This window comes from Chrysochloris asiatica, unplaced genomic scaffold (assembly GCF_000296735.1).
Source record: "Chrysochloris asiatica unplaced genomic scaffold, ChrAsi1.0 scaffold00141, whole genome shotgun sequence".
NCBI classification, from domain to species: domain Eukaryota; kingdom Metazoa; phylum Chordata; class Mammalia; order Afrosoricida; family Chrysochloridae; genus Chrysochloris; species Chrysochloris asiatica.
Window position 1 is genome coordinate 7,252,597 of NW_006408659.1, and position 27,449 is coordinate 7,280,045.

Genomic DNA, 27,449 nt, shown 5'->3' on the forward strand with positions numbered 1-27,449 from the left:
TGATTTGTTGAATGTAAAACTGATGATCTGCCTTGTAAACTTTCACTCAATTCACAAAACTTAAAAAATAATGATAAAATAAAATAATATGCATACAGAAGGTGAAAAAATAAAAACAAAACCAGGACTGTATAAAATTCAGGACTGTAAATCAGATAACATTCTGTAACCAATTTTTTTTTTTTTAACTAAATAACATTGTAAATTTTTTTAAATTTCATTTTTAAATATCCTCCTGTAACATTATCTTTAGTCACTACACAATAATCCATTGTACCAGGGATTATAATCGTTCCTCTTCATATAAACATATAAACTGTTTATAAATTTTTGTTATTAACACAGTGAAAATATACTTTCAGCCTCAGGGGCAAAAAAAAAAAAAAAAAAATTTATGTTACGACAGGAGGGGGATCCGTCTTCTATACAGCGAAAAGTTACTTTAGCCATAGAAGAAAACAATTAAGTAAGTAATTGCATATGGACAAGGTTTTATTATAACTAGCTCAATTAAAATAAGTTTGAGCATCACTTTATGTCAAAAGATTAAAAAAAAAAAAGATATAAAAAATCTTTGGTTTAAAATTACTTTTCAAGTTTGATTTCCTCATATCAGGAGATCATCACCCAAATCCAAGGAAAATAATTCAGTTTCCTCATCTGCTATTTTCACTGGCGGGAAGGGATGCTGTTTACGTATATGAAATCACCCTGGACCATCTCTGTATATGTCCTACTATGAACCTTAACAACACCTCTGAGCTGCCTCCCCACCCCTTCACCTTCTTCAGTGGTGAAAAGTCCCACAACCTGGGGTAGAAACCAGGGTCCACCACTCACAAGGCATATGGATCACATTCAAGTCTTACTTATTTCCTCTTTTACAAAACAGAGTAAAAGCCAGGACTTCCAGCAAGATGGTGGACTAGAGAGACACACTATATTGGCCTTCTACAACAAAGGTAGGAGAGACAAAATAAAAGAGACACAGAGGAAAATTATGGCACCCTGAACTTCAGAAGAAAGGTTAGAGAGGTGGATGGAGTGCTTGCTGGGAGGAGAGGCCGAATAGTGATGGTGAGAGAGGGAGACTGACAGGTGAACAGCTGGCCAGACACAGCTCAACCATCTTGTGAGCAGCTTTAGCAGTGGAGGGAGGACTGGCATTCACGTGAGCAACAGAAAAGGTGCAATTTCTTCTTTTTCCCTATGCTCCCTTGGTGTTGCCAGCTCCCACCCTCATCCACTCCAAGTGTGGCACCTACTCTTTGGGAGTTCAGAGACACACAATTGGGAACCACGCCAGCCGGATATGGGGGCCAGCTGCGTCGCTTTGGTGTGCCATCTTGGTGCCTGGATGTAGGTGGGCTCCACCCAAATCTACAAAACCCTCAGATCCACAAGACCAACATTTAACCAGTCACCCTGCTCCCAGCTTCCCTGTGGTCCCAACAGACACTGAAACTAGCTCCATCAAGGGCCCCTATGAACTACTTCTGGTTGAGTGCCCTAAACAAAACAGCAAGCCAACAGGAACTCTATCTAAGACCATGAACTCTGCTGTCACATCCCTTCCACAATCACCTTATGAGGTCCTTGAATTGCAGGAGCCCCCCAGAGATTTCTCCGTTCCTGGTCCAACAACTGCACCAGAGACAATTTTAGCTCACATGAAGAAATGAGAGAATGGATCAAACAAATAACCCAGATACAGAGCCAGAAGACATTTCTGAGTAAAAAAGGGTAATAGAACTAACAAAAAGAATAAAAAAGAATGACAATTAGGTACCTTCAGAGGATTGTTAGACTGAGGAAAACAAGGAAACACAATAAAAACTATAGAAGAATTCAGTTAAACACTACTAGAACAAACAGACAAAATAAATGCAAATTTTCAAATAATACAAAACCTTCAATTAGAAATCCAGAAGATTAATACAAAGATCTCAGAAATGGACAATACATTGAAAGGGCAAAGGAGCAGATTCTAAGCAATGGAAGCCTGAATTAGTGAACTTGAAGATAAATCTCTCAATACTAGTATGCCAGAAAAACAATCAGAAAAAAGAATGAAAAAAGTCCAAAAAAAAGCCTAAGAGTTATGTGGAACACCATGAAGAGGAACAACTTACAGGTGATATCAGAATTCCAGAACAAAAGAGACAAGCACAGAGAAAATATCACCAAGACATAATCAAACTTTCCAAAATCAAAGACAAAGAAAAAATTCTGAGAGTAGCACAGGAAAAATGAAAAGTTACACAAAAAGGAGAACCTATAAGATGAAGCTTTGATTTCTTAGAAGAAATCATGCAGGGCAGAAGTCAACAGAATGACATATACAAAACTCTGAGATTGCCAACCAAAAATCAAATACCCAGCAAAGCTGTCCCTCAAATACTATGGCAAAACTAGGACATTTCCCAATAAACAGAAATGAAAGGAATTTGTAATGCCCACACCAACTTTACAATAAATGCTAAAGGGTGTTCTTTGGACTGAGAACCAATAACAGCAGGTGACAATCTGAGATTACCGTTCATGACAATAGCACCCAGAACTCAATCCAAACATGGAAGTATTTAAAGTAAAGCAAACCTACAAGACTAAAAACTGTTATGTGCCGTAGAGTCAGTTCTGACTCATAGTGACCCTGTACAGGGTTTCTGAGGCTGTAAATCTTTACGGAAGCAGAAAGTCTCATCTTTCTCCCATGGAACAGCTGGTAGTTTAGAACTGCTGACTGTGAGATCAGCAGCCCGATTCATAACCACTACGCTACTACGGAACCAGAAATATCAATGTATCACTATGACAACTCCAAAGCAAAAAGTGGGAATAGTGTAAATACAGAACTTTCAAATTGGCAAGGAAATCAAACAGATTTCAAGATAAGACAGACTGCTTTAAGTGGGGGAAAAATTAATAAATTACAGGGTAACCGCAAAGAAAAATAATATACATGCACATCAAAATAAACTAGAAAGACTTAGTAAACAGAAACACACATAAATGAAAATGAATAAGAAAACCCACAAACAAAATGAACTCAGTATAGAAAATTAGGTGAACAAAGAATCCAGCATCATTACAAAAAGACACACAGAAAAATGATCATCAATTCATATCTATTAATAATTACACTGAGTGCAAGTGGATTAAATGAACCAGTGAAGAGAAATAAAGAGCAGAATGGATAAAATGAAGACAAAGTCACAAACTTGTTAGTGATTCTGTATAAATGAAATGGAATGTTTGAAAAGATCTTAGGAAAATGTACAAATGTACCGTAATTCTTTTGCTATCCTATTGGTTTTTACACAGCAAAAGGGAGGTGAAATGGTTTTACAGGGCAGAAGGGAGGTGAAATAAAAGCACTTGGTAGCCATGGCGTCATCTTACTTCCCCCCCACTCCACCCTCACCCCTGAGGTCATAGTTCTTTAGGATCACCTGCTGTTTCAGCCAGGTTTTTCTTTCTTTTAAACACACACACACACACATCCCTATCTGGACTTACAAAGCCTTTTTTTTTTTACATGCTTCATCACTAGTGACATAGTGAGAACATGAAATGAAACATGGCCACAGGATTCTTTACTTCAGAAGTTCAAAACATTATTGCCATCATTATGGAATGAATGAATATAGCTTTCACTACAGTCAATTTCCAGTTCAGTGAATCACATAATTGAGATATAAAATGAACTACTTCTCAGGGGAGTCCAGGGGTGGCACTGTACGCTAACTATGATAGCACTGGACTGCTAACTACGATAAGGTCTGATGTTCAAACCCAGCAATCGCTCCTTGGAAACCCTGTAAAGAACTTCCAAAGAGTAACTATGAGTCGAAACTGATGGAACTGCCTCTAAGGCAGTTAACTACAGCAACTTCTTAGTAGAACATAATTCCTAGACATCAAATTCTTTTCTAGAATCTGAAAGAGATTAAATTATTATAATGACAATCATCATTTCTCCACAGAAACTCTTCATCAAATAAACCTATTATATATTTTCTCACTCTTTTCAGATAAAAACCATAGCCAGTAAAATTATAGATTTGTTTGGCAATATGATAGAGACAGACACCCTGCCTTAAATTTATTTCAGTTGGTTGCTTACTTGATCGACTGCCAGTCCATCGTAACTGTGAGAGGAGAACTGCGGAGAGCAGTGAAAGACTTCCCTCGACATGTAGGCACGGGACACTGCAACAAGATGAACTCATATAGATTAATCACATCTCAAGACAAGTCAAGATATACTGCATCATTTATTATTGTTTTAAAACACTGGCTTCAGGATGGCAGATGGTAAAATATACTATGAGTTGTGGTGGCTTTCTATTCCCTTCTTCAAGGATTCGGTATCACGAGCTTCTCAGACACTTTACTACCTGGTTCCTATTTTATTGCTCTTACTTTTTCAGCTGTGGGTTAGGGGAGACTCCTCACTTGGCTCTCATACCAAGCACTTACTCTTTTCTTTGTGCCCATGCAGTCTACCGATCCTTGAGTGTCCACTCTCATCAAGTCCACGTACCCAGTTGCAACCTTCCTCTTTTCAAAAGCCTTTCCTGACTCTACTCAATCCTCAGCTATTCCCTCTAGATTACTTTGGCACAGTCTGTCACTCCTTAATGCAAGGATGAATAAAAATTATCCACAGCTGGTTATATTACAACTTCTGTTGACTACACTGTCATATCAGCACTTGCTGTTTAAGGTAACTGCTGTGCAGGTGTGAATGTGGACAATTGCAAACAAAATCTGGACCAATACTTGAAGATGGGAAATTTCCATTGACAGGACGAGCAGACCAGCCTAGAGCGGCTAGAAGCATACCTCTGTCCCACTTAGCCCATGCAAACCTGCCTAATTGTTCTCCCATCTGCTTTGTTCTTCCATTCCCCTCTCCCTTCTTATATAATGCCCCCCTCCCCAGCACCAAACTATCCTGTGTCTATTCCCTGCCCTGTGTTCCACCTTCCCCTCCATCCCCATCCCAGCAACCAGCAAAGTTTAAATTCAGTAAATCATATACTTTGCTTCATTTACAGTGATTACAATCCTCTCCATGGACCATCAGTTAACAGTAATTAACTGTTTCCTTTAACTCTTACACTCATCCCTGAGTACCCTGCTACCTTCATCTTTCCTCTGCCTGCACTCTTATTGTATATTGCCTTCCCTGTCACCCATGTTAACATGTGTCTACCTTTTAGCCCATGTATAATCCACCCCTCCCCCGACTCTTTGGGAACTATTAAAAAATGTTTGATTTAGCATGAAAATCCTTTCTTAACTTTTTACAATAGTGGTCTCATACAATATTTGCCCTTTTGTGATTGACTTATTTCATTCAGCATATTCTCCAAGTTCATCCATGTCGTGAGGTATTTTGTAGATTCATCCTTACACTTCAGTGTTGCATAATACTCCATTGTATGTGTACCATTCTTCTGTTGATGGCCATTTAGATTATCTCCATCTTTTTACTATGCGAATAGTGTTGATATGAACATAGATATGCATATATATATTATATATGTGTGTGTGTGTGCAGAGTCACTATGAGTCGGAACCAACTCCTTGGTACTTAACAATATGAAGGCGTGAAGGAAGGTAGAATCTCCACTGAGTAGTATCTAATCTGTCTAGGTGGGGCTGATGAAATGAAATACAAATGGGTCTCTTGTGATACAATAGTGAATAATTGTTATCAGGACTGCTTGTGAGGGTTGGAAATGTAAAGGTAGATGTTTTGTAGCATGGAGGGGAGTGATTAACTTTTCAGTTTAGGAGCAGAGGTCCCTGGGACCATCAAGGGAGAAGAGTGGAGAGCGGGACCCTACCCAGAGAAGCAGTGATGCCTGAGATAGAGGCAGAGACGATGACGTGGAGATATGGAGCATCTGGGAACTTTAGACACAGAGAGGGAGAGGGGCTGTGTGCTGACAACCAGGGGGCAGGCTTGTAGTGTATACCCTTTGGCTGGCTGATGATGCATGGAGGGTATTATAACCATGGCAATGAAACGATATACGATAGGATGAATGTAAAACTAATGTTCTCCCATGTAAACTATCACATAATTCACAATAAAACATTTTTTAAAAAAAAAACGTATCTTCTATTCTTCTAGCCACTCCAGGCTGGTCTGCTTGACCTTTCAAGTGGAAATTTCCCACCTCAGAAGATTCTGGATGCTGTTCAGGATTCCACCTATGGTCTTATGTAATGCAGAGGCTCTGCAGGAAGCCTCCTTCACTGGGCACGTTGTAGCCCCATTTTAGGTATTCCAATCATTTATAGGTAGAAGATGGACTTACAAGCTTTCTATGGTGATATTTCTGGCTACTCCTTTCTCTCTCCCTCCAGTGTCTATTTTATAATGGTATACCAGGGAAACCAAGATTCAAAAGACAGCCAAGCATCTTAACATTATTTCCCCTCTTTTCCCCATTCCAACTATGTCTCAAATCCCTGTATACCAGAGCCCTGTTGTTCCAAGCTTGTGCATACATCATTATTTACCTCTGTCTCGCTTAGCTCATGCTAACCTGCCTAATTGTTTTCCCGTCTGCTTTTTTCTTCCATTCCCCTCCCCCTTTTTGTGTATTGCCCCCCTCCCTAGTACCCAAACTATGCTGTGTCTATTTCCTACCCTGTGCTCCACCTTCCCCTCCCTCCCCTCACCCCATCCCCCACATCCCAGTAACCAGAAAAGAATCCCCTTCCCCTTTTAGTATGGGTTCATTTACTTAGTCTTTTACAGTAGTGGTCCTATGCAGTATTTCTCCTTTTGTGACTGATTTTACTCAACATAATGTCCTCAAGGTTCATCCATGTTATGTGGTGGCTTGCAGCTTCCTAGTGTAATATTCCATTGTGTGTATGTACCAGTTTATTTATCCATTCTTCAGTTGACGGGCACTTAGGCTGTCTCCATCTTTTTGCTATTGTAAATAGTGCTGCTATGAACAGTGGTGTGCATATATCTACTCATGTTATAGCTTGCATTTCTTTTGGGTAAACACCAAGTAAAGGAATTGCTGGATCATAAAGTATTTCTATTTCCAACCTTCTGAGGAAGCGTCACATTGCTTTCCAGAGAAGCTGGACCCTTTTGCAATCCCACCAGCAATGCAGGAGCGTCCCAGTCTCTCCACATCCCTGCTAGCATTTATTGTCCTCTACTTTTTTGATCTTTGCTGTTATTGCTGTTATTTTTTATATCTTTAAAAAAATAATAATAACTGGAACACAGCTGGCAATTTAAAAATAATGTATCCACTCACTCAATCTGTATGCATGTATTTTCTATATCCTAAAGTATTTTGCCATTTAAAAACTGAAAAAATAAAAACAATCTGTGTTCGGAAACATTAAGAACTATCTTCTGTAAACTGATTTGCTTTCTTTACTAGGGCAAATAAAGAAGTAGTTAAAGAATGGATTACCTTTGTGGGAAGATTATATTTTCCATCTGTCAGAGAAAAACTCTGAATTTCTCCACATGCAGCACACAGAAAAGCCATCTTGGTACAAAGAGGCTTTATATTACTGACTCGAACCACTGTTCCTCTTAGCGCAATGTACTTTCCATAGAAGTTTGCTCGAACATTCTTTAGCTGTGTCAAGGGCTCATAGTTGTACACCCTAAAAACAAAAAACAGGAATGCATTTATTGATTAATTTACAATAAATAGAAAGTTAGGGCTATCTGTATTTTTACAAGTTCCTTTTAGGAACACTAAGGACTACTTAAACCACATCACCTTTGTGTCTCATAAAAATTCAATTATTTTTTAAAATAAAAATTGCTAAATTCACTCTTTACTTCTTGTCCCACCAGCTGTTCTCCATGGAAAAAGGGAAATAAACTGCCAAAAGGAAAGTTTATAGATTCAAAAATGTCTGGGCACCTAGCTTGTTTTTAAAGAACTGTTATGAAACATCTTCAACAAATATCAGAGAGGTAAAACAAAACTCTGATGATCGCTGTATTCACTTCTCCTAGCAAGAATTTAAAATTTCAAAATACACTGAAGACAGGATCTGCTCATTCTCAAATACAGTACTGTCTCCTTGCCACCCTTGTCACCCTCCCCTAAAAGGCCTTCCCTTTTCATTACAGGATATCAAGCTGTGTAGCTTCAGTGGGTACAAGATCTACCCCAGACACAGGAGGAGCTATTCCAGGACCGATGGAAAGTTTCCCAATTTTACTTTCTCAAGAGGAACCCTCAACAGGTATACTGGACTGTTCTCTACAAAAGGACAAAATGAAAAAAAAAAAAGGACAAAATGGCACAATCAGAAGAAATTTGAAGGAACCCGCAGTGTTGTCAAATTCCAGAGATTTGTTGCTGGTGTATCTCTTGCTGATATAAGGGCCCAGAGGAATCAGAAACCTGATATTAGAAAGGCTCAATGAGAACAGGCTAGTAAGGCAATCAAGGATACAAAGAAGGCTAAGCAGGCAGCTAAAAAGATAGCAATGGCTACTGCTAAGGGTCCCACAAAGACAGCACCTAAAAAACATTGCGAAGTCTGTGAAACTTTCTGCTCCTGAATTGGTGGAAAGCACTAAGTTGGCAGCAGAGACTTAAATAAAGATCACTATATAATAAATAAATAAAATATAAAAATAAGGATGAAGTAAAAAAAAAAACCAAAATGATTTCTATAATTTCATTTGTTCCTTGTGCCTCGTAGAAACTAATTTTAACAGAATCTAATCACACCAGTTAACAAACTATATGAATTATTAAATTTACACTGCAGTCTTGGTAAGTAAACATCCAAAACTGTTGTTTATATCCATTAACAAGTTGGGACATCAACTTAGTGGAGCAGAAAAGTCTTCTTGTTATCATGGTTCACTTTAGTAAATTATCAATGATAGTAAGGGCACTCATACCCTTCCTGATTTCCTTTGCTTTACAAAATGAGACTTTTCATTCTTAACCAATCTTCAGTGCCATAACCTAAATAATACTATTTTTTTTTTGATTCTGGTGATTTATTGTAAACAGGATAACCCAAGCACTCCACCACACTGGTTGTATCACATGCTCTTTCCACATCAACTAATTAGAAAGAAAACTTGAAAAAAAAACAAAGTCACAGGTAACAGTAAGTTCACCAATCTCATTTACTGAGCACTGAATGAATAGCAGTTCCTGGGGTAGTCTGTTAATTGCTCTTGGACTGCAGCTTGGACCCTTAATGAATTCATTAGTATGCCTGAGTGATCCTAACAGAGTTCTAGATCCAATTTGGAGGTGGGAAAATGCTGAAGCACACCCAACACCAATCACAGGCTCCTGGAAGATGTCTTTCAGGTCTCATGTGTTTTTCTCATAAAAATGACACCGATAAATTTTACCCGTTTGAAAAAAAAAAAGCTAAAATTTTCTCAATGTTATTACTATTATGCGCTGTAGAGTCGGTTCCAATTCATAGCGACCCTGTACAGGGTTTCTGAGCCTGTAAATCTTTACAGGTGCAGACAGCCTCATCTTTTTCCTGTGGAACAACTGGTAGTTTAGAACTGCTGACCTTGAAGTTCACAGCCCGACTTGTAACCACTATGCTACCAGAGCTCCTTAAAATTTTCTCAATAGCAAATATTTTTTCCACAGATAAGGTAGGTGGGTTTTTACTTATTCTTACAGTGATAGATTTAAATTCTCAGGATTACCTTTAGACTTCTCGTGTGTGTATTTGCAATTTGATGAATAGCTGCATTGTCTACAAATGCACACACACAACCTGATGGAAGTGAAGGCTAAAGACAGGCTTCGTCTCTGAATAATACTTTAATATCGGCAAAATCCTCACCTTGCATGAATGTGCGGCACGTTTACCATTGTCTCCCCATCACTGGGCAAGCCTTCGTGGGCTTGTAATTCAGCTGCATGCCTTTCAAGGTCCTTTGTTAATATCTAAACAAGAAAGACAATTATTCAAAAGTTGGAAAACAAAATTATACTCTTCAAGTAGACTTTTTATATTGAATATGAAAGTTATGAATATAAACACCTCAGAAATGAATATAAAATGAACTCCTAATGTTGCTGTTAAGTGCCATCGAGTCAGTTCCAACTCACACTGAGCCTGTATAGGGTTTATTAGGAGTGGCTGGCTGGTTTTGAATGCTGATCTTGCAGTTAGCAGTCTAGTACTTATCCTATAGCACTACACCAGGACTCCAGAACTCCTCTGTTGCTGTTAAAAGATGTTAAGTGCCATAGAGTAGGTTTATTCATAACAACACTCAACCTCAAGGTCAGCAACAGGGCCGCTGAGTTGGAACCAACTCAAGAGCACTTACTGAACAAATCTGTCTTGGATATACAGCCAGAATGTTCCCTAGAAACAAAGACAGTAAAACTTTCTCTCACTTCGAACAAAAGAAAACAGTCCCTGGAAAAGGACATCATGTTTGGTAAAGTAGAGGGTCAGCAAAGAAGACCTTCACTGAGCTGAGCTGACACAGCAGCTGCAGCAGTGGGCTCAAATACAGCAACAATTGTAAGAATGGTGCAGGACCAGGCAGTGTTTCAGTCTGTTGTACACAGGAGAAAGATACACACCATAAAAATTTATAGCCACAGAAACCCTCTACAGGCCTGATATGAGTTGGGACTGACTCCACGGCACATAACCACCACCACCACCAAGGTTAAATAAGAACCATATGTACCTGTTTCAATTTACCTACAAATTCAACTTAAAAAAAACACTTAGAAAAGGATCTTGTTCGTATTCCAGGGAATGCCTGTATTTATGCAGGTTATTGTATATAGAACACACTGTATCTTTTAGGACAGGATAGTCACCTCAGCTATAGCCAACATCTGTTGGTAATAGCAGTGTATCTTTTATAGACCGTAATGATACTGTGAAATCTTCCATTAAATTTCTGACAAAGTCTGCAAAATGTAAATATTTACCTGATGTATTGCCAGACCCATGCAAGCCAAGGTTTTCTCCGGTGTATCCCTTAGCTCACTAGCTATATTTGGTACCAAATTAGTGATCTCATCATCTTTTGTCAGTTCTTTAAAATCCACCAAAATACTTCCCTTTCTTTCTATCTCATCCTGTAAAATATTAAGGCATGGAAATGATCAGTTTTTTCAGTAATTATCATCAGTAAATGTTCCATTACACACTGTAAAAAGCATAGAACATTATATGCGTTAACTTATACCTCTTAAGAATTCTATGAAGTAAGCATTAATACTATTAGCTCCAGCTAACAAATGAAGAAACGGAGGCACAATGAACTATTCACCAAAGTCTGCTTTATAGGAAAACAGCAGACATGGTATGTGAGCCAAGGGAGTCTGACTCCAGGGTCTATGACCATAATCATTAACACCTCAACTATACTGTTCAACAGCATGACACAAAGGCGGGCTAGTAACTGTTGTGTCTTACCTTATCATATAAATCAATGTGTCTTGTGAAAAACTTTTCAAATGCTTGAATCTTCTCAATAAAAGGAGAGCTATCACTGTAAACTAATCCAACAAATATGGCATTAGTGCTATCTTGAAAAAAACAAACATTTTTCACGAGACAGAAGAAACATTATATACGTGGTAGATGAATTTTTCTGTTTTGTTTTGTATTCCAACTACATTTAGAAAAGAACTGGTGTAGAATGTATACTTAAGATTCTAAAACAAGTTTAGATTTGCATAATCAGAAATGCGAGCACGAAATGTGTCTCTTTCTAAAAGTGCCAATATTTAGGAATCTTTATATTGTATCACTGATACTTAATCTGTTGAGTCACTTCTGACTCATAGAGATCCTGTATAGGGTTTCCAAGAGCGGCTGGTGGGTTTGAACTGCTGATCTTGTGGTCCAGTCCAGTGCTTATTCTACAGTGCCACACCAGGGCTCATTGACACCAAATAGTATATATTAATTCAAATAGCTTACATGATAAAGTTTCAACCAAAAATTATATAACATTAAAACCACACACATTAGCTAAATAAACTCTTACACTGAACAGAGCTGAGGACAATCAGTCCCTGTAAAATAAATTCTAGCAGCCCAAAATGCCACTTGTCAAATCTTCATGTTATCGGGTGAAAAACATACTAACAGCCCACCATGATGCAAAAATTGTAAAGCTGTAGTTTACACAATAAAGCTGTATCACATCTTAGAGTTGGGCTCCCATAGAGAAGCAGTACAAGTAGCTTTGAGATACAGTTGGCCAAGTCTAAGACATCTCTTGGACTCAATTTTTAGGACCAGTCCAAAGTACATTTATAGTGTTTAGACTAACTGCTAGAGGAATGTCAGGAATTGGCTAATGCATCCTAAAGCATCTAAAGATCACCAGTGAAACACTAAGTCTATTTAACAGAAAAAAACAGACTCTCAATACAGAAACCACTTCTAAAATACTTTATTCATTCACAACATGAATACTGACTGACTGGTATACGCCATGTTCCTTGCACTCAAGCAGTAGTCTAATATGAAAAACACACAGATTAAAAGGCAAAGCAAAACAAAAATCCCTATCTTGTAAGAGACAAAATAAGCATATATAAGTATTATAATATTGTTGTTGGAAGTGCCGTCGAGTCAGTTCTGACGCATAGCGACCCAATAATGGCCCAATTGTATAGGGTTTCCAAGGAGCTGCTGGTGAGCTTGAACTGCCAACCTTGCAGTTCAAACAGCTTTACAGTCTAGTGCATTAACCCCACAGCACCTCACCAGGACTCCAGGTATTATAATAGCAAAGAAAATAGATTCCCAAAATCTGTGTACATTGATGTATGAAACAAGCTGGTAAACTTAATTATAAAAGAGAGATTCCTTAACAAACTGTGTTTCCATGCAAACCTGTGTCTGTCAGTTCTAAGTACACCTTCCTATTTTCTGTTCTTTGATGCTATGAATAAGCTCTGCACAGTGCATTTCCCAGTCTCCTTTTAGATTCTACCAATGTGATGCACTTTTGACAGATTGGAAGTTAGCAACGAAGAGGGAATTTATTGTTGTTTCTAATTCCTTTTAGTGTCTCTCCAGCTGCAAAGGACAGCTACAGTTCCAGTACCCACCTCCCAGTATCACCCACGCCATGCCCCATCAGAGGTACCAGCAGTAACCAGCTTCATTCCTCTCAGTAGTCCAAGCAGTCTCAACAACAGCTATGCTGCAGCCCCAGTTTTGAATATCTAAGTTCCGGTAACCTCAGAACTTGTTTGATCCCTCACAAAAATAGGAATGGTAACTGCTTCCTATAGTTATGATTGTCTGGAGGGTTACTACAGTGTTTCCTTTTTGCTCTGTGGGTCTTCCATTGTATATCCAATTCCCTGTACGAAGTCCTCCTTCTGAAACACCTAGTGTGGTTTCTATTTTCCTGATTGAAACACAAGCTAAAAATACTGCTCTACAAGTAAAGTTGAGTAACTTTGGGCAGGAAGCTTACTTGTAGGGTGGGGTATCTCTAGACACTTAAGTGGGAACGCTACTAGATTTACTGACCCATGGAGCTAGAACTGAATGACTTTAGGCAGAGGGTCATGATTGAGTAGTGTGTCCTGTGGGCATTTATCAGCAGCTGACTGGGAAAAACTTTGCCCTGAACATTTCTGACCCCAAATTGTAACTTCCTTAATAAACCCCATAACTGCAGGGGGGGCAGAAAATGCTCTAGAGAACATGTGAATTAAGATTAAAGAAGTATCGTAATATGTTAGCATCCAACAGACAAGAAAAAACAATTCAAGCTCTTTTTCCAAACTTTTAGCTCTACCTTCTGAGAAATAAAGCTTCCAGCCTTTATATGGTATGAACTGATCCAAAGTTGACTGAAGTAACAAAGACTGTGGGGTGTGTTCTGAAAAAGAAGTCAAATACAAGATTAGTAGAAATAGAGCACAATTCTTCCAGGTTGCTTCTCCTTTCACCAAGATATTTACAGACTATCTGAATTAGAGATTTCAGTCAGAATTTTAGATATTGACATTCAAATATTATCTAAGTACTAATAAAAGAAACTGAAATCTGCATTAAACTGCCTGTGTAATAGGCATAAATGGTTTCCTTGACAAAGAGACACAAACCTGAACAACCTATGGCCTCACCTACCTGGAGTATGCTTCTCCGTGGCTTTAGTCAGGTGAGCTCCATGTTGTCTTGCTCTCCACTTTCCTGAATAGTTCCCACCACCTTTTCCTCTTTTCCAGCTTTGAAATCTTCCTCTTCCAAATCCTCTGCCTCTATATTCTCCACTCATTTCTATGTAAAAGGAAGAGATTAGAGAAGTCTTCACCAAAACTGTAGGGGATATTGTTTTGTTGTGGTTAAGGTTCCGACCCATAGCGACCCTGTATACAGTTTCAGAGAAGTGGCTGGTGAGCTTGAACTGCTAACCTTGTAGATCAAACCAACTTTGCTGTTCAGCGCATTAACCCACAGCGAGTCCCACTAAAAATGTATTAACGTAGTAAACAAGAGGAAATGAATGGACTCCTGGTGTGGTGCTGTAGGGTCAGCACTGGACTACAAACCACAAGTACAGTAATTCACACCTACCAGGTGCTCTTCGGTAACCCTATACAGGATCTTTATGAGATAGAACTGACTCGACAGCATGTAACAACAAGTTGATATTAGCAAATAAGCTTACAACTTAGTACATTATGGTACAAACCCTACTCTTCAGCTTTTTATATAATCCCATCTTTTTTTAAAGGCAGGTGTGATGCCACAGAATAAACACTTAAATTCAAGGTCGGTTTGAACTGCAAGATCAGTGGCTCAAGCTCAGCAGTCACTCCTCAGAAACCCTATACAGGGTCGCTGTAAGTAGGAACCGACTCGATGGCACTTAACACCAACATAATGTATAGAGCCCTAGTGGCACTGTAAGATAAGCAATGGACTTCTAACCACAAGGTCAGCAGGCCAAACCTACCACAAGAGAGAAAGAAATGGCTTTCTACTCCTGTATAGATTTACAGCCTCCAAAACCCTGCATACAGGATCACTATGTGTCAGAATCACTAAATGGCAATGTGTTTGGATTTACTTTTAGGAATACATAGGTTACTGTCGAGCTAAATGGAAAGTCAAAATATTTTTACTAGGATTCCTGTTTAAACATGCACAAGTTTATTCCAAGAAAAACGTGTTTAAACATCAGTGGATGGCTGCAAACAAGTTTCTCTTGTTAAGTCTCATTAAACTAAAACCAAACCTACATTAGGGGTCAATTCCAACTCAGAATGACCCTACAGGACAGAGTAGAACTGCTCCATAGGAGTTCTGAGATTATAAATCTTTAGGGGAGTGGACAGCCTCAATCAACTTTCTTCCACAGAGTAGCTAGTGGGTTTGAACTGCTGACCTTGGCCCAAGTTTCATTGGTGGTTGTGGTGGTTATGTGCTGTGGAGTCAGTTACGACTCATAGCGACCCTGTACAGGGTTTCTGAGGCTGCAAATCTTTACAGGAGCGGAAAGCCTCATCTTACTCCTGCGGAACAGCTGGTAGTTTCGAACTGCTTACCTTGTGGTTTGCAGCCTGATTTGTAACCACTACGTTATCAGGTTATGGCAACTGTGTTTTGGGGACTTTTCTCTAAGGGCATAGGACAATCACGTGGCCTTATTAGGAAGAAATTTTAATGGAAAAACTGCACCAGTGAGAAAAAAGCCAGGAAATTTGCACCAAGGAATTTACATCCTGACAGTGCAGCTGCTCATTCTTCAAGGGAAGCAAAGGTTATTCTAGAAATTCATTGGGTAATCTTACCCCATCCACCCTATGGTCCTGCTCTTGCCCCTTCAGACTTCTTTTTGTTCCCTAAACTCAAAGAACATTGAAAAGGAAGATGATTTTGAATCCCTCAAGAATGCCAAAATGGCCATTTTGATGGAGCCCTGGTGTGGCGCTACAGGATAAGTACTGGACTGCTAACTGCAAGGTTGGCGGTTCACACCCATCAGCTTCTCCTTGGAAACCCTATATAGGGTTGCTATGCAAAAGCTGGACAGTGAGTGAATAAGGAAGACCATAGAAGAATTGACGCCTTTGAGTTATGGTGTTGAAGGAGAATATTGAAAGTGCCATGGGCTGCCAAAATATAGATCCGTTTTGGAAGAAGTGCAGCCACAGTGCTCCTTGGAGGCCAAGATGGCCAAACTTCATCTCTCATACTCTGAACATCTTGTCAGGTGGGACCAGTCTCTGGAGAAGGATATCATGTTTGGTAAGGTGGAGGGTAAGAAAAAAGAGGAAGACCCCCAATAAGATGGATTGGCCAAGCGGCAGCAGCGATGGTCTCAAGCATGGCAACAGTAGTGAGGCTGGCCCAGGATCAGGCAGTATTTTGTTCTGCTGTGCATAAGGTCGCTATGTGTTGGTACCGACTCGATGGTATCTAACAACAACATGAGTCAGAACCGACTCAATGGCACTTAACAACAACAAACCAACAAATCAAAGAGCACAGACTTCTTCAGGGAAGGGTTAGAGAGATGGAAACACTGCCTTCAGTAGTGTACAGATACGTTGTTGTTGTTGTGAAGTGCTGTTGAGTTGGTCCCGACCCATATAGAGAATATTTGGAGCAACAATAGTGTCACATTTTGATAGTTTTGTTTAGACACGAATGGAAAAAAGTTAATTAACAGTGTACTTGTTTTTAAGAAACACTCATGCTAACAATGAAAATATGGCAGGTAATTAACTCAAGAAAATTTGCTGGCAGTGCTTTGAAATCTAAGGCAGTACAGGCTAAACAGAATCCCAACCAATAAAACACTAGCGATACATCATTACAACTTCTTACAGCCAGCCATTCCTGCCGTGTCATATCCACTTTTGTAAGAATTATAATGATGATTCTTTCTTTCTCTTCAGCAGGTGCCAAAGTGGGAAAGATGTCAACTTTCCTGAGGATTTACAGCTATCTTAAAAAAATATCCTGGTGTGGCACTCTGGTAATAAGCATTGGAGTGCTAAACACAAGGTTGATGTTTTAAACTCACCAGCTAACTGCTCCATGGAAACCCTAAACAGGGTCCCTATGAGTTGTGAAATGACTCAACGGCACTCAACAACAAAAAAATCAGAAGCAAGGGAACTTCTTGGATTAGTGATGAGTTCTTTGCAGCTTTTAGCAAAATTATTGACATACAAGTTTTTGAAGCATATATGTGCTAATATACTATAAAATCCAATCTGTTTTCTTCTCCATTTGCTTTTCTATTTGTACACAGGGATATTATTCACTTTTATTAAATTCAAAGGAACATTGCTACCCCACTAAATGGCATTAAAAATGGAAATATGAGTGACTTACAAAAATTGGGTTTTTAAAAAAACTATATCCTAAAGATAAAAATAAGGCACTTTGGTGACACTGTGAGTTAAGTGCTGGGTTACTAACAAAGTTGGCAGTTCAAACCCACAAGTTGCTCTGTAGGAGAAAGATGTGGCTGTCTGCTCCCACAAATATTTAGTTTCAGAATCCCTAAGGAGCAGTTTTACCTCTAGGGTGGCGCTGTATGAGACAGCAGTGGACCGCAAGGTGGTTTGAAACTCAGTATCGGTGTTTCAAACCCACCAGCCGTTCCTGGAAAACTTTATGTACAGGACTACAAAGCCGGTTTGAACCTGAAGGCTGGCAGTTCAAGATCACCATCCACTCCTCGGAAACCTTACACAGGATCTCTATGGGTCGGAACCGACTCGACGGCACTTAACAACTACTAATATTTCAACGCGAATGCAAGGGGTCGAACTGGAGAATGAAAAGAGAAATCACCCATCAAATTGCTGTACTTCGTTTAAAATAACCTACTTTATTTATGTCTCCTGGGGAGAAATCCTTACTTGCAAGAAATAGGGAGCCCAAAGCTCCCCTAGCTCACGGCTTGGCCGGCTCCTGGGTACGCACTGAGGCGCCTGGCCCGGGTCAGCTCTCCCTTCCTCCCGGCGAGAAACACGACGGGGCTGAAAAGACTCCGATGTCTGAGGTCCAAGGTATTCAGGCCACTCCGGCCCCAGTCCGGCGGTTCTCCTCAGACTCGGCTCTCTCACGATCCAGCGGGAGCCAGGTGCTATCTGGCGGAGCGGCCCGGGAGCCTTCTTCCGCCGCAACCGCGAAGGCCTTCTAGCAGGTGTAGCACCTGCAGGTCACCGCAACCGCGCCACAACTTGAAACCCAATTTTTCTTCAAGTTCTTTTTAGGCGCTTCTGTGACGCAACTTCCATCCAAGGAAGCCACGAGAAGGGAGGGGCTGCAAGGAGTGCAGCCAATCAAGGCTTTCGACCAGGCGGCGGCCGTGCGGCTCCCGGAAGCGGTCGGCGGCCAGAGCCGGAAAGCGGAAGCAGCCCCAGCACGTGGGGGCGGTGCCGGTCGGAGGGCTTCAGGTTCCGCGGAGTTGTGGCAGGTGCGGTTAGTGGCCGAGGCAACAGCGGAACCGGGAGAGCTGGAGGGACCCCGCGGAGTAGAGGAGCAGACGGAGAGCCATGGAAGGCTCAGGGGAACAGCCAGATCTGCGGTCTCCGCAGCCTGGAGACCACCGCATCCGTGACGGCGACTTTGTGGTGCTGAAACGAGAAGATGTGTTTAAAGCGGTGCAGGTCCAGCGGAGAAAGTAAGTGATCTTCCGACCCCATCTAAGAGATGACCTTTTTTCTCCAGGTCTCCCTATAGATCTCTCACACCAGGATCCCAATTTTAGCTGTCTATGCCTCCATCCCTCGTGCCTCGTTTTCTACTTTCAGTTCTTTCCAAGAGGACTCCTCTCACCCCCCAGCATGTCATCCACGGCCATTACGTGCGACCACACCGCTCTCCAGGGTCTCTTACCTGGCCCCCTGCTTTCGGCATACCTCTGCGTCTGTTCACATAGTGCCTTCTCCAGAATCCCTCCGATGTTCTCCCCTGGGACTCTTATCCTAGGTCCTTGGGATCTTCTCACAGACTGCCCTCTCCTGCCTTAGAATTGCCTCCGCTTCGTTTTTTTCCCTTAGACCCACCTCTTCTCCAATCAGTCAGCAGGATTTTCCAGACCCACAAGTGAACTGACCTCAACGGTTTTTTTTTTCCTTCTTGACTTTGGTTTTCCAGCTTCATGCCTCAACCCTAAGAGGAACACCTGTCTGCACAGAATAAGATAGGCGATAACTTTCCATAGAGTGTGGAATTTGTTTAATTCCCTCATTATACCAAAGGGTGCAAGATCAACAAAAGTTAAGCAATTTCCCAGCTACCACTACTGACTGTTCTGTTAAAAAGGCCAGGTTTACTGATCTGGAGAAAACTGAGACTTTAGCCCTTGATCATCTTTTAGGTCTGGAATTTAACTCACTCTCATGGCTCAGTGGTATATAGGGGACAACAACACTAGTGAAGTATGCAACCGAAGTGCATTGAATGGTCCACCATTCAAGAACAAAAAGGCAGCACTTACCTAAGAACAAAACTCAGAAGGGTTAGAAAAGAAGGTTGAATGGAAACAAATCCCAGGGAGGAAGTGGGATAACTGGCGGTACCTGGATGGGCTTGCAATCATTGAGATGAAACAAAGTATGAAGTGTTAAATGTAAAACTGATGCTCTGCTCTGACAGCTCATCCAGAAAAGGCTATGCCCCAGGATTACTGTCAGCATTCAATGAAAAGGATGAAATGCACCAAGCACACACTGTTAACCCTTGGTTGACATTCAGCAGATGTTGTTTTCTTCTTTTAAAAGGGAGGCTTTTTGTTTTTATGGGATTTCCCTCATAAATTGTGGTAAGATTTTAAAATCTGCCTAATGGGAACTCTGTAAAGGCAACTGGTCCTCAATGTAGCATAGCCAGTGTTAGGCATTGTTTCCAAATGTGTAGATTGTCAGTACTGTTTGTGTGTGGATAGACTTTGCTTTTTTGCTAATTTTTTTCCCCCAGTAAAATGGCCAGTTAGACTGGTGAATTTGTTAAATCTTTTTCATCTCACTGATGATTCCATTTTGAGATTTCCTTGTGTACATTGCAAGGAATGTCCCTAGGTGTGTCCAATGGGCTGGTAACATTGGTGACCCTGGCCTCTGTTCAGGAAATCACACAACCTGTGGGTTTGGGCATCATGTCCAATCATTCAGATTAGGATCGGAAGAGGAAGGTTTCCTATCATTGTGCCTTTCCCCCAAATTCAGTGTTTTACAGCTCATTTATTAATTTTATGCCTGTACCTCAACCCAGTTCTCTAGTTTGCATGCCATTCTGTGTTCAGAAATAATGCTGTTCATCTTTTGTGGAATCTAGTTTTGAAAAAAAACAAAGCAAACATTAGAGTGAGCATGTCTTTTCTATAAAGAACGCAAATGAGATTGGTTACTTTTTCTTCTCCAGAAAAGTAACTTTTGAAAAACAGTGGTTCTATCTGGATAATGTCATTGGCCATAGTTACGGAACCACCTTTGAAGTGACCAATGGAGGAAGTCTTCAGCCCAAGAAGAAGAAGGAAGAGCCTACTTCAGGTGCGCTACTCTAGGCATATGAAATAGATGCTCTTGAACTGACTAATCCGAAGCATGTCACTGCATCTATTCTAGAGTGCTCATTTGGGATAACCTAAAGGAAGTTTACACCCATCATCTAAGAACTATAGCTTGAGCAATTACTATCTTTAGCATTGACAGACCAGGCATCGGGCTCCAGCACACCATTAGCCGGCTCTCTGACTCTGAGCCAGGCATTTAGTCCTGAGTCCTTTTTGCTGCTTCATCACAAGAGCAGTTTAGAGAGCCCCTTCAGTGTCCAGATGTTAAATAACAATGGCAAGATAGTTAGCATATAGTGTAGAAATTAAGAGGTCTGGCTTTAACTCCCATCTGCCTGGGTTTAAGTTCTGCTTCATTACTTGTTTGTGAACTTGAGTAAGTTATTTGCTTTCCCTGAGCCTTACAGCCTCATGTGTAAAATGGGGCCATAAATGATTTAATCCCTGAGTTGTAGCAAGTTGTACAACACCTGGTTAAGAGGTTCTTACCAGTGCCTGGTGTGTGTAAGGACCCCAAAATTATAGCTGTTACTTTTAATTAAAGCACTATTAACGTTTCGGTCTATATGTCATATATTCATTAACATTCAAATTTTTATTACATACCAGATAAGTGCCAGGTATGATTAGGTACTGGAATTATAGCAGTTGATAAAGTAGAGAGTTTTATAAAATCTGCTAACCAGTAGGGAAGACTGAAAATAAGCAGGTCTATAAGAAGGAGGATAATGTCAAGGGTGAGCCATGCTGAATATCATGAAATAAGTGAGTGTGCTGGCTCCTGACTGGGTGAGAGACTGCTGAGATGACGAGCTCAGTCCTGGAGGAGGAAAAGGCTCCAGGTACTCCCACATCTGTCTGGAGGATGTTCCAGGCAGTGGGAGCAGCAAGTACCAAAGCGCCACAGTGAGACCTTGCTTAGTGAATTCAGGGAACAAGTGTGGCTGGAACCTAGGGATCAGTGGTGGTGGACGGTGGTTATGTGCCATGGAGTCAATTCCGACTCACAGTAACCCTGCATAAGGTTTCCAAGGCTGTAAATCATTACGAGAGCAGAACGCCTCATCTTTCTCCCGTGGAGCTGCTGGTAGTTTAAAATTACTGACCTTGAGATTAGCAGCCCAACTTGTAACCACTACACTACCAGAGCTCCTGAGGGATCAGTAGAGGCCAGGAAAGGTCGACAGGAGCCAGACCCTATACAGCTTATAGATTGGGTTTGGAATATATTCTCATTGCTTTGGTAATCCACGGTGTGGCTTTCAGAATGGGGCAGATGAGCCATTTTGCATGTAAATAAAGAGTGCTCTGGTATATGGTAAGGGAAGACAAGTGTGGGAACATGGCAAATGAGTAGAGTTAGAGTAGTAATAGCAAGAAAGGGTAGTGGACTGGCTGGGAGCGGTGGTACTGGGAGGCCACATTGATGTGGCTGAAGGGCTGTGTGTGGATATCAATTTAGGAGATTATAAAATAACTACAGATTGTACAGGTCATAGAGCAATTTCCTTCCTCAGAGACTAAAGAAGCGGGCATTGATAATCGAAATATAATCGATGATGGGAAATCTCAGAAACTTACTCAAGATGATATAAAAGCTTTGAAGGACAAAGGCATTAAAGGAGAGGTAATATACAAAGAATTTTTTGTTTATGTATTGAGAAATCGCTTGGTTTTTAAAGGAGAATTTACTTAAGGTAAATATAAAAATAATGTTATGCTTCTGTAAAAGTCGGCACTGAGAATAAACCGTGCAATTAAGTATGTCAAAGCTTTTGTTTCTTGCTGGAATATGTGTGAAAGGCATGACTATTATTGGCAGTCATAGAGAATTTAATAACTTTGTGTACGTCAGAGCTTTGCTGGGGACGACAGTTTTATTTTCCTCTCTTCCCCTTTCACCGTATATTTCTGTTCTTTTACCTTGGTTTTACAAAAATTCTAGGTAGAATATAAAAATACGGAGGTCCTCTAACTGGACATGTGTAGAAAGGGGTGTTAAGAATCAGACCTCTGCATACATTCTGGGGTCAAAACCTCTGAAGTTATTTGTTGTGTGTAAGTAGCTTCAGAAAATCTGCTTCTTTTCTTGTAGGAAATAGTTCAGCAGTTAATTGAAAATAGTACAACATTCCGAGACAAGACAGAATTTTCTCAAGACAAATATATTAAAAAGAAGAAAAAGAAGTAAGTAGTTTTTGTTTGAAGAGGATGAAAACCACCCCCAGAGATTTTTTTTAACCAGTATTTTTGTTTTCTATTGGTGTCTTCCCCCAGGTATGAAGCCGTTGTTACTGTAGTGAAGCCTTCCACCCGTATTCTCTCTGTGATGTATTATGCAAGAGAACCTGGAAAAATCAAGTATGTCATTTCCTTTCAAAAGTACAATTGGGAGAAATACAGCTTTAAGAAAGTCATGATTTTAAAGAAAATGAAAACCTTGCTCACCTGCATGAAGTGTCCTCCCTGATCAATTGAGCCCTTTTATTGTTGCCTCCAAAGCCATCAATAATATTATCACCACAATGTTTGTAAAGCAAAAAAAGCAAAACATTAAAAATGAAGACTGAAATAATAAGGTTTCCTATAGCTAAAAATGAATGAATTGTTTTTATATTTCTTAGCCACATGAGATACGATACACTAGCCCAGATGTTGACGTTGGGTAATATCCGCGCTGGCAATAAAATGATTGTAATGGAGACATGTGCCGGTTTGGTGCTGGGTGCAATGATGGAACGAATGGGAGGTGAGATTTAATGTTTTCCAGTTTAGTAAAGCCTCACTGTAATGTAATAGAGGGGTCCAAAAAATGTGAGCTCATGAAAAGTGGTGTAGAGTAGCTGTAGGGTTAGTGCAATGACTAGGTGAGGCTGCACAGCTCCAGGCCCTAGGATCTTCCTGCATACTCCATACTTCCTGTGGGTGGTTATGCTCTCCAACTTCAGTAACCATGCAAATGATCCTGAACCTGTAACTGTCTGGGCTTTCCACGACAGTGATTTCAGGAATCTCCACGATAGCTTGTTGTTGTCAAGTGCCATCAAGTCGAATCCGACTCATAGTGACCCTTTATAGGGTTTCCAAGGAACTGCTGGTGGGTTAGAACTACCAACCTTTTGGTACAGTCCAATGCCTACCCTACAGTGCCTCACGAGGAGTCTCCTGAATTGAGGGGATTAGACAGAAAGAATACTAAGGACATGTTTTAAGGGGTTGCCTGCTCTCTCTGTGACCCCACAGAAGATTAGCATGGTCAGTTCTTACAATATGCTGGCTCCTCACCAGCTATCGTGTTATCTGTCATTTTGCATATATGACCATAGTAAACTATCCTGACTGTTTTGCACATTAATGACTTATATCTGGCAATTAACAGATACTGAGGTATGAAGCAAGAGTAATACCGGCTATGATGGTTAAGGTTCTATGTTGACTTGGCCGTGATTTTTAGCGGTTTGGCAGTCGTGTAAGGATGTAATTTGGTGGCTATGTAATGCTGAAATTTGGCAGATTTCTAATGATGTAATTTGGTAGTTATGTGATGATGTAGTCACCCTCCATTTTCACTTGACAGTTTTTGCATAATAACTTTGTCTTTGGAAAATAACCATGTTGATAAATGAGGAGTATTAAGGCAAACTGCTTACCAGTTTGGTAATACAATAGCTCCACTGAAGATACTTACAGATTCCACACACACACCCTGAGGAGCTGTATTATCCTTCAGCCTCCGAACAAAGTAGACAGACCTACAGTTTTCTTCTGTGAAGGACTGGCTGAGTGTTGAGCTCTAGAGTCGCCTCCACCATGCAGATGTCTGTTTCTTTTCTTTGTTAAGGTTTTGGCTCCATTATTCAGCTGTATCCTGGAGGTGGACCTGTTCGAGCAGCAACAGCAAGTTTTGGATTTCCCAAATCTTTCCTCAATGGTCTTTATGAATTCCCCCTTAACAAAGTGGACAGTCTTCTAAATGGGACATTTTCATCCGAGATGTTGTCTTTAGAGCCAAAAGACAGTGCCTCAGTTGAAGAAAGTAATGGCATAGTTGAGGAAAAACAGACTTCTGAACAGGAAAATGAAGACAACACGGTGGAAGTCCCAGAGAGCACTCTCCCAGAAGAACAAGAAACAATGGAAATTGTTCCTGAAGATGCAGAATGTAAAGAACCGAAAGAGAAAGGAAGCAAAAAGGATTATGTAAGAATATCAGGAGTCCCTGGTATCTGCCCTCTTCCCATTTCCAAAGGTCCTTAGCTACTCCCTTTAAGAAATGGCATTTGCCTTGGCCTTGGGGTGTCATCCCCTAAGATAAGTAATGTGGGAAGATAGGGAGAATGCCTGTATATTTTTGTGTATGTGTCTGTGTATTAATATTTGGAATGGCGCTTTAGGACACGGAAGCACTATATAGGTAACTTAGTAATGACCTTCAGATACTTAGGCTTTTTGTCTCAGCTGCCTTATAAACAACCTCTTTCTGTTTTAGTCCAAGTGGATAAATATTGTTGAAATGTTTGACCAGCATTTCCATAAAAATAGTATGGAATAGTACATTGGTTTCTTGTTTTTCTTTTTAAAGATTCAGGAAAAGCAAAGGAGACAAGAAGAGCAGAGGAAAAGACATTTAGAGGCAGCTGCTCTACTGAGTGAAAGAAACGCAGATGGGTGCGTTGATGAAAACTGCAGGTTTCTGGGTGCTTGTGGGTTCCTCCTCAAACAGTGTTCTTTCTTCCCGTGTGTCTGTTCCTAATCTAATGGAAGGTGGAAACAGATTAGAATTCTATCTTGGGTTTTTAAAGAAAGAAGGCCGGGTCTGGTGTAAGTGGAAAACAGATGATTTAAGAATGTCAAAAGAAATTTTAACTATCTCTAATAGTGATATATTCCATACAGAAGTGTAGGTGCAAATAGTGGGTATTCAAAATGCTATGATAACTGTCTGAGGGGCTAATGAACAACCTCATAAGAAGTAGATTCAGATATCTGTCTAACTGTTACATATAAGTGTTGATTTTATTTTTTCCAGCTTAAATTTTGTTTTTTTGTTTTTATGAAAAATGCTACCTAGTTAGAGTTGCCAAGCACCAGGACAATTTCTCATCCAGTCTGTATCTCCTAGAAAGAAACAGTTTTTGTGGGATTTTTTCTAGTTTGAATTTCTAGAATGTTCTATCTAAATGTCTTCTTTGTGGGAGGTATGCACGTAAACGCTTGATTTTTTAAAAATGCCTTTAAAAACCTGTTCTTCACTTTGGAGAAGCAAAGAAATAATTTGTTTACCATTTCCCCTTCAGTTTAATTGTAGCAAGTCGTTTCCATCCCATTCCGCTGCTGATGTCTTTGCTGGACTTTGTGGCCCCTTCCAGGCCATTTGTGGTCTACTGTCAGTATAAGGAGGTAATCCTGAAAGGCACTGGGTGGGAATTTTTACATATGATTCTTGATTTTCAGACTACTGCTCAAGAAACAATTCTTAACTGAACTGTTTTTGTCTTCAGCCACTTTTGGAATGCTACACAAAACTGCGGGAGAGAGGAGGGGTTATTAACCTCAGGCTTTCTGAAACCTGGCTCCGAAATTACCAGGTATGTGTTCTTATCACTAGTCCCAGGGGCAGCTCGCCTAGCTCCCAGGCTCCTTGTAGTAAACTGGAACCGTTGAAATAGAGGCACCCCTGCTTCTGTCTACAGAGACAAGGCTGACCCATGCCTGTAACTCAAAATATTCCTGACCTTTTTTGTTTTCTTCATTTATTATGACAAAGGGTATTATTCTCTTGCTTCATCCCAGAGGCAGTTAAAATGCAAACAGTTGTTCATATTTTGCCAAGGCTCTAGTCTTACTGTGGAGGGAGTAATTAACAATAGCAAAATCCCCAGGTGGACAAAGTAGCCTTTCCCTCTCTGTTGGAAAATCTTTGTGGAAAGTTTTCAGGAGTTACTCATGGACTGTATGTTAGTTCAGGCCCTCTGGGAGGTGTATGCCAAGATGGAATTAGAAGTGTAAGGGATTTCTTGGAAGAACTGCCTTGGAATGTTCATGGGAGTAGAGTGAGGAGCCCTCAGACCATGGTGCAGAGGCCTGTGCTCTAGGTAGAACCCCAGAGCAAAGATTGCCCATTATCAGAGCTATGTGTCAGTCAGATGATCCAGTCCTGGTACCCATGGGCTCCCTTGGTATGAATGCTGTGGCAGATCCCAGAAGTTCTGGAGACTTTCTGTTACCTGCCCTCCCTGTGACCAGTCCCATTGTGAAGGGTGATTGCTGTACCTCTCAGTGACCGTACTGGAGTAAGGGTTCTCTAGAACCTTGGCAGGTACTCCCTTCATGAAGGTCTTCTTACTTTATTGTGGCAACAGGAGAGAATAATTCTTGTCAGAATTAACAGGGTAATGTGGAATGAACACTCTTTGAGTATACGTCCACCAGCAATACTTGTCCATAGACCCAAGCTCCTTCTGTGGCCATGAATCTTCCTGGAGCCAAGTGGGGAAATGCTGAGACAGACCTGAAGCACTGCAGAAACCCCTGACTTACCCTTACTCTTCCTGATTTAACTTCAGGTGTAAAAGCTTGTTTATTTATTTTTTTCAAAAGAAAATCACGCCAGTTAACTTTCTCCACTACTTCTCTGTCTTATCTTTACTGTCATGTAATGCAATGAATTCATTAGGAGTAGATCCATTTTAAGTGCTCAAGAGACTCTATGTCGTCTAAACTCCAGTTTTGGCATGTGTGGTGTTAGCATGTGCTTTGTCTGCCTGTGGGTACGTGAATATCTTTTTGTCTTGATTAGGTTTTGCCAGATCGAAGTCATCCCAAACTGCTGATGAGTGGAGGTGGGGGCTACATTCTCTCAGGCTTCACTGTTGTCATGGACAACCTCAAG

At 40.6% G+C, this 27,449-nt stretch overlaps 2 protein-coding genes across 4 annotated transcripts in view; one reads left to right on the forward strand and one right to left on the reverse strand.

The window, feature by feature from the left end:
- Positions 1 to 14,293, reverse strand: part of MCM8 (minichromosome maintenance complex component 8) — a 55,781-nt gene extending 41,488 nt beyond the window's left edge. For all 3 annotated transcript variants that reach the window (XM_006870404.1, XM_006870405.1, XM_006870406.1), the window contains exons 1-7: positions 14,146 to 14,293; positions 13,811 to 13,894; positions 11,458 to 11,540; positions 10,968 to 11,117; positions 9,853 to 9,956; positions 7,467 to 7,665; positions 4,127 to 4,212 (exon numbers count right to left, since the gene is read on the reverse strand). In XM_006870404.1, the coding sequence (XP_006870466.1) occupies positions 4,127 to 4,212; positions 7,467 to 7,665; positions 9,853 to 9,956; positions 10,968 to 11,117; positions 11,458 to 11,540; positions 13,811 to 13,894; positions 14,146 to 14,293 (854 nt within the window). The remainder of the gene's footprint in view (positions 1 to 4,126; positions 4,213 to 7,466; positions 7,666 to 9,852; positions 9,957 to 10,967; positions 11,118 to 11,457; positions 11,541 to 13,810; positions 13,895 to 14,145) is intronic.
- Positions 14,294 to 18,536: 4,243 nt separating this feature from the next.
- Positions 18,537 to 27,449, forward strand: TRMT6 (tRNA methyltransferase 6 homolog (S. cerevisiae); the record flags this gene model as incomplete). Its single annotated transcript, XM_006870419.1, has 11 exons — positions 18,537 to 18,664; positions 20,407 to 20,534; positions 22,075 to 22,184; positions 22,653 to 22,744; positions 22,835 to 22,918; positions 23,182 to 23,306; positions 24,399 to 24,757; positions 25,140 to 25,225; positions 25,855 to 25,957; positions 26,059 to 26,145; positions 27,357 to 27,449. Coding segments are annotated over exons 1-11 (1,395 nt in total), but the record flags the coding sequence as incomplete, so codon positions are not given.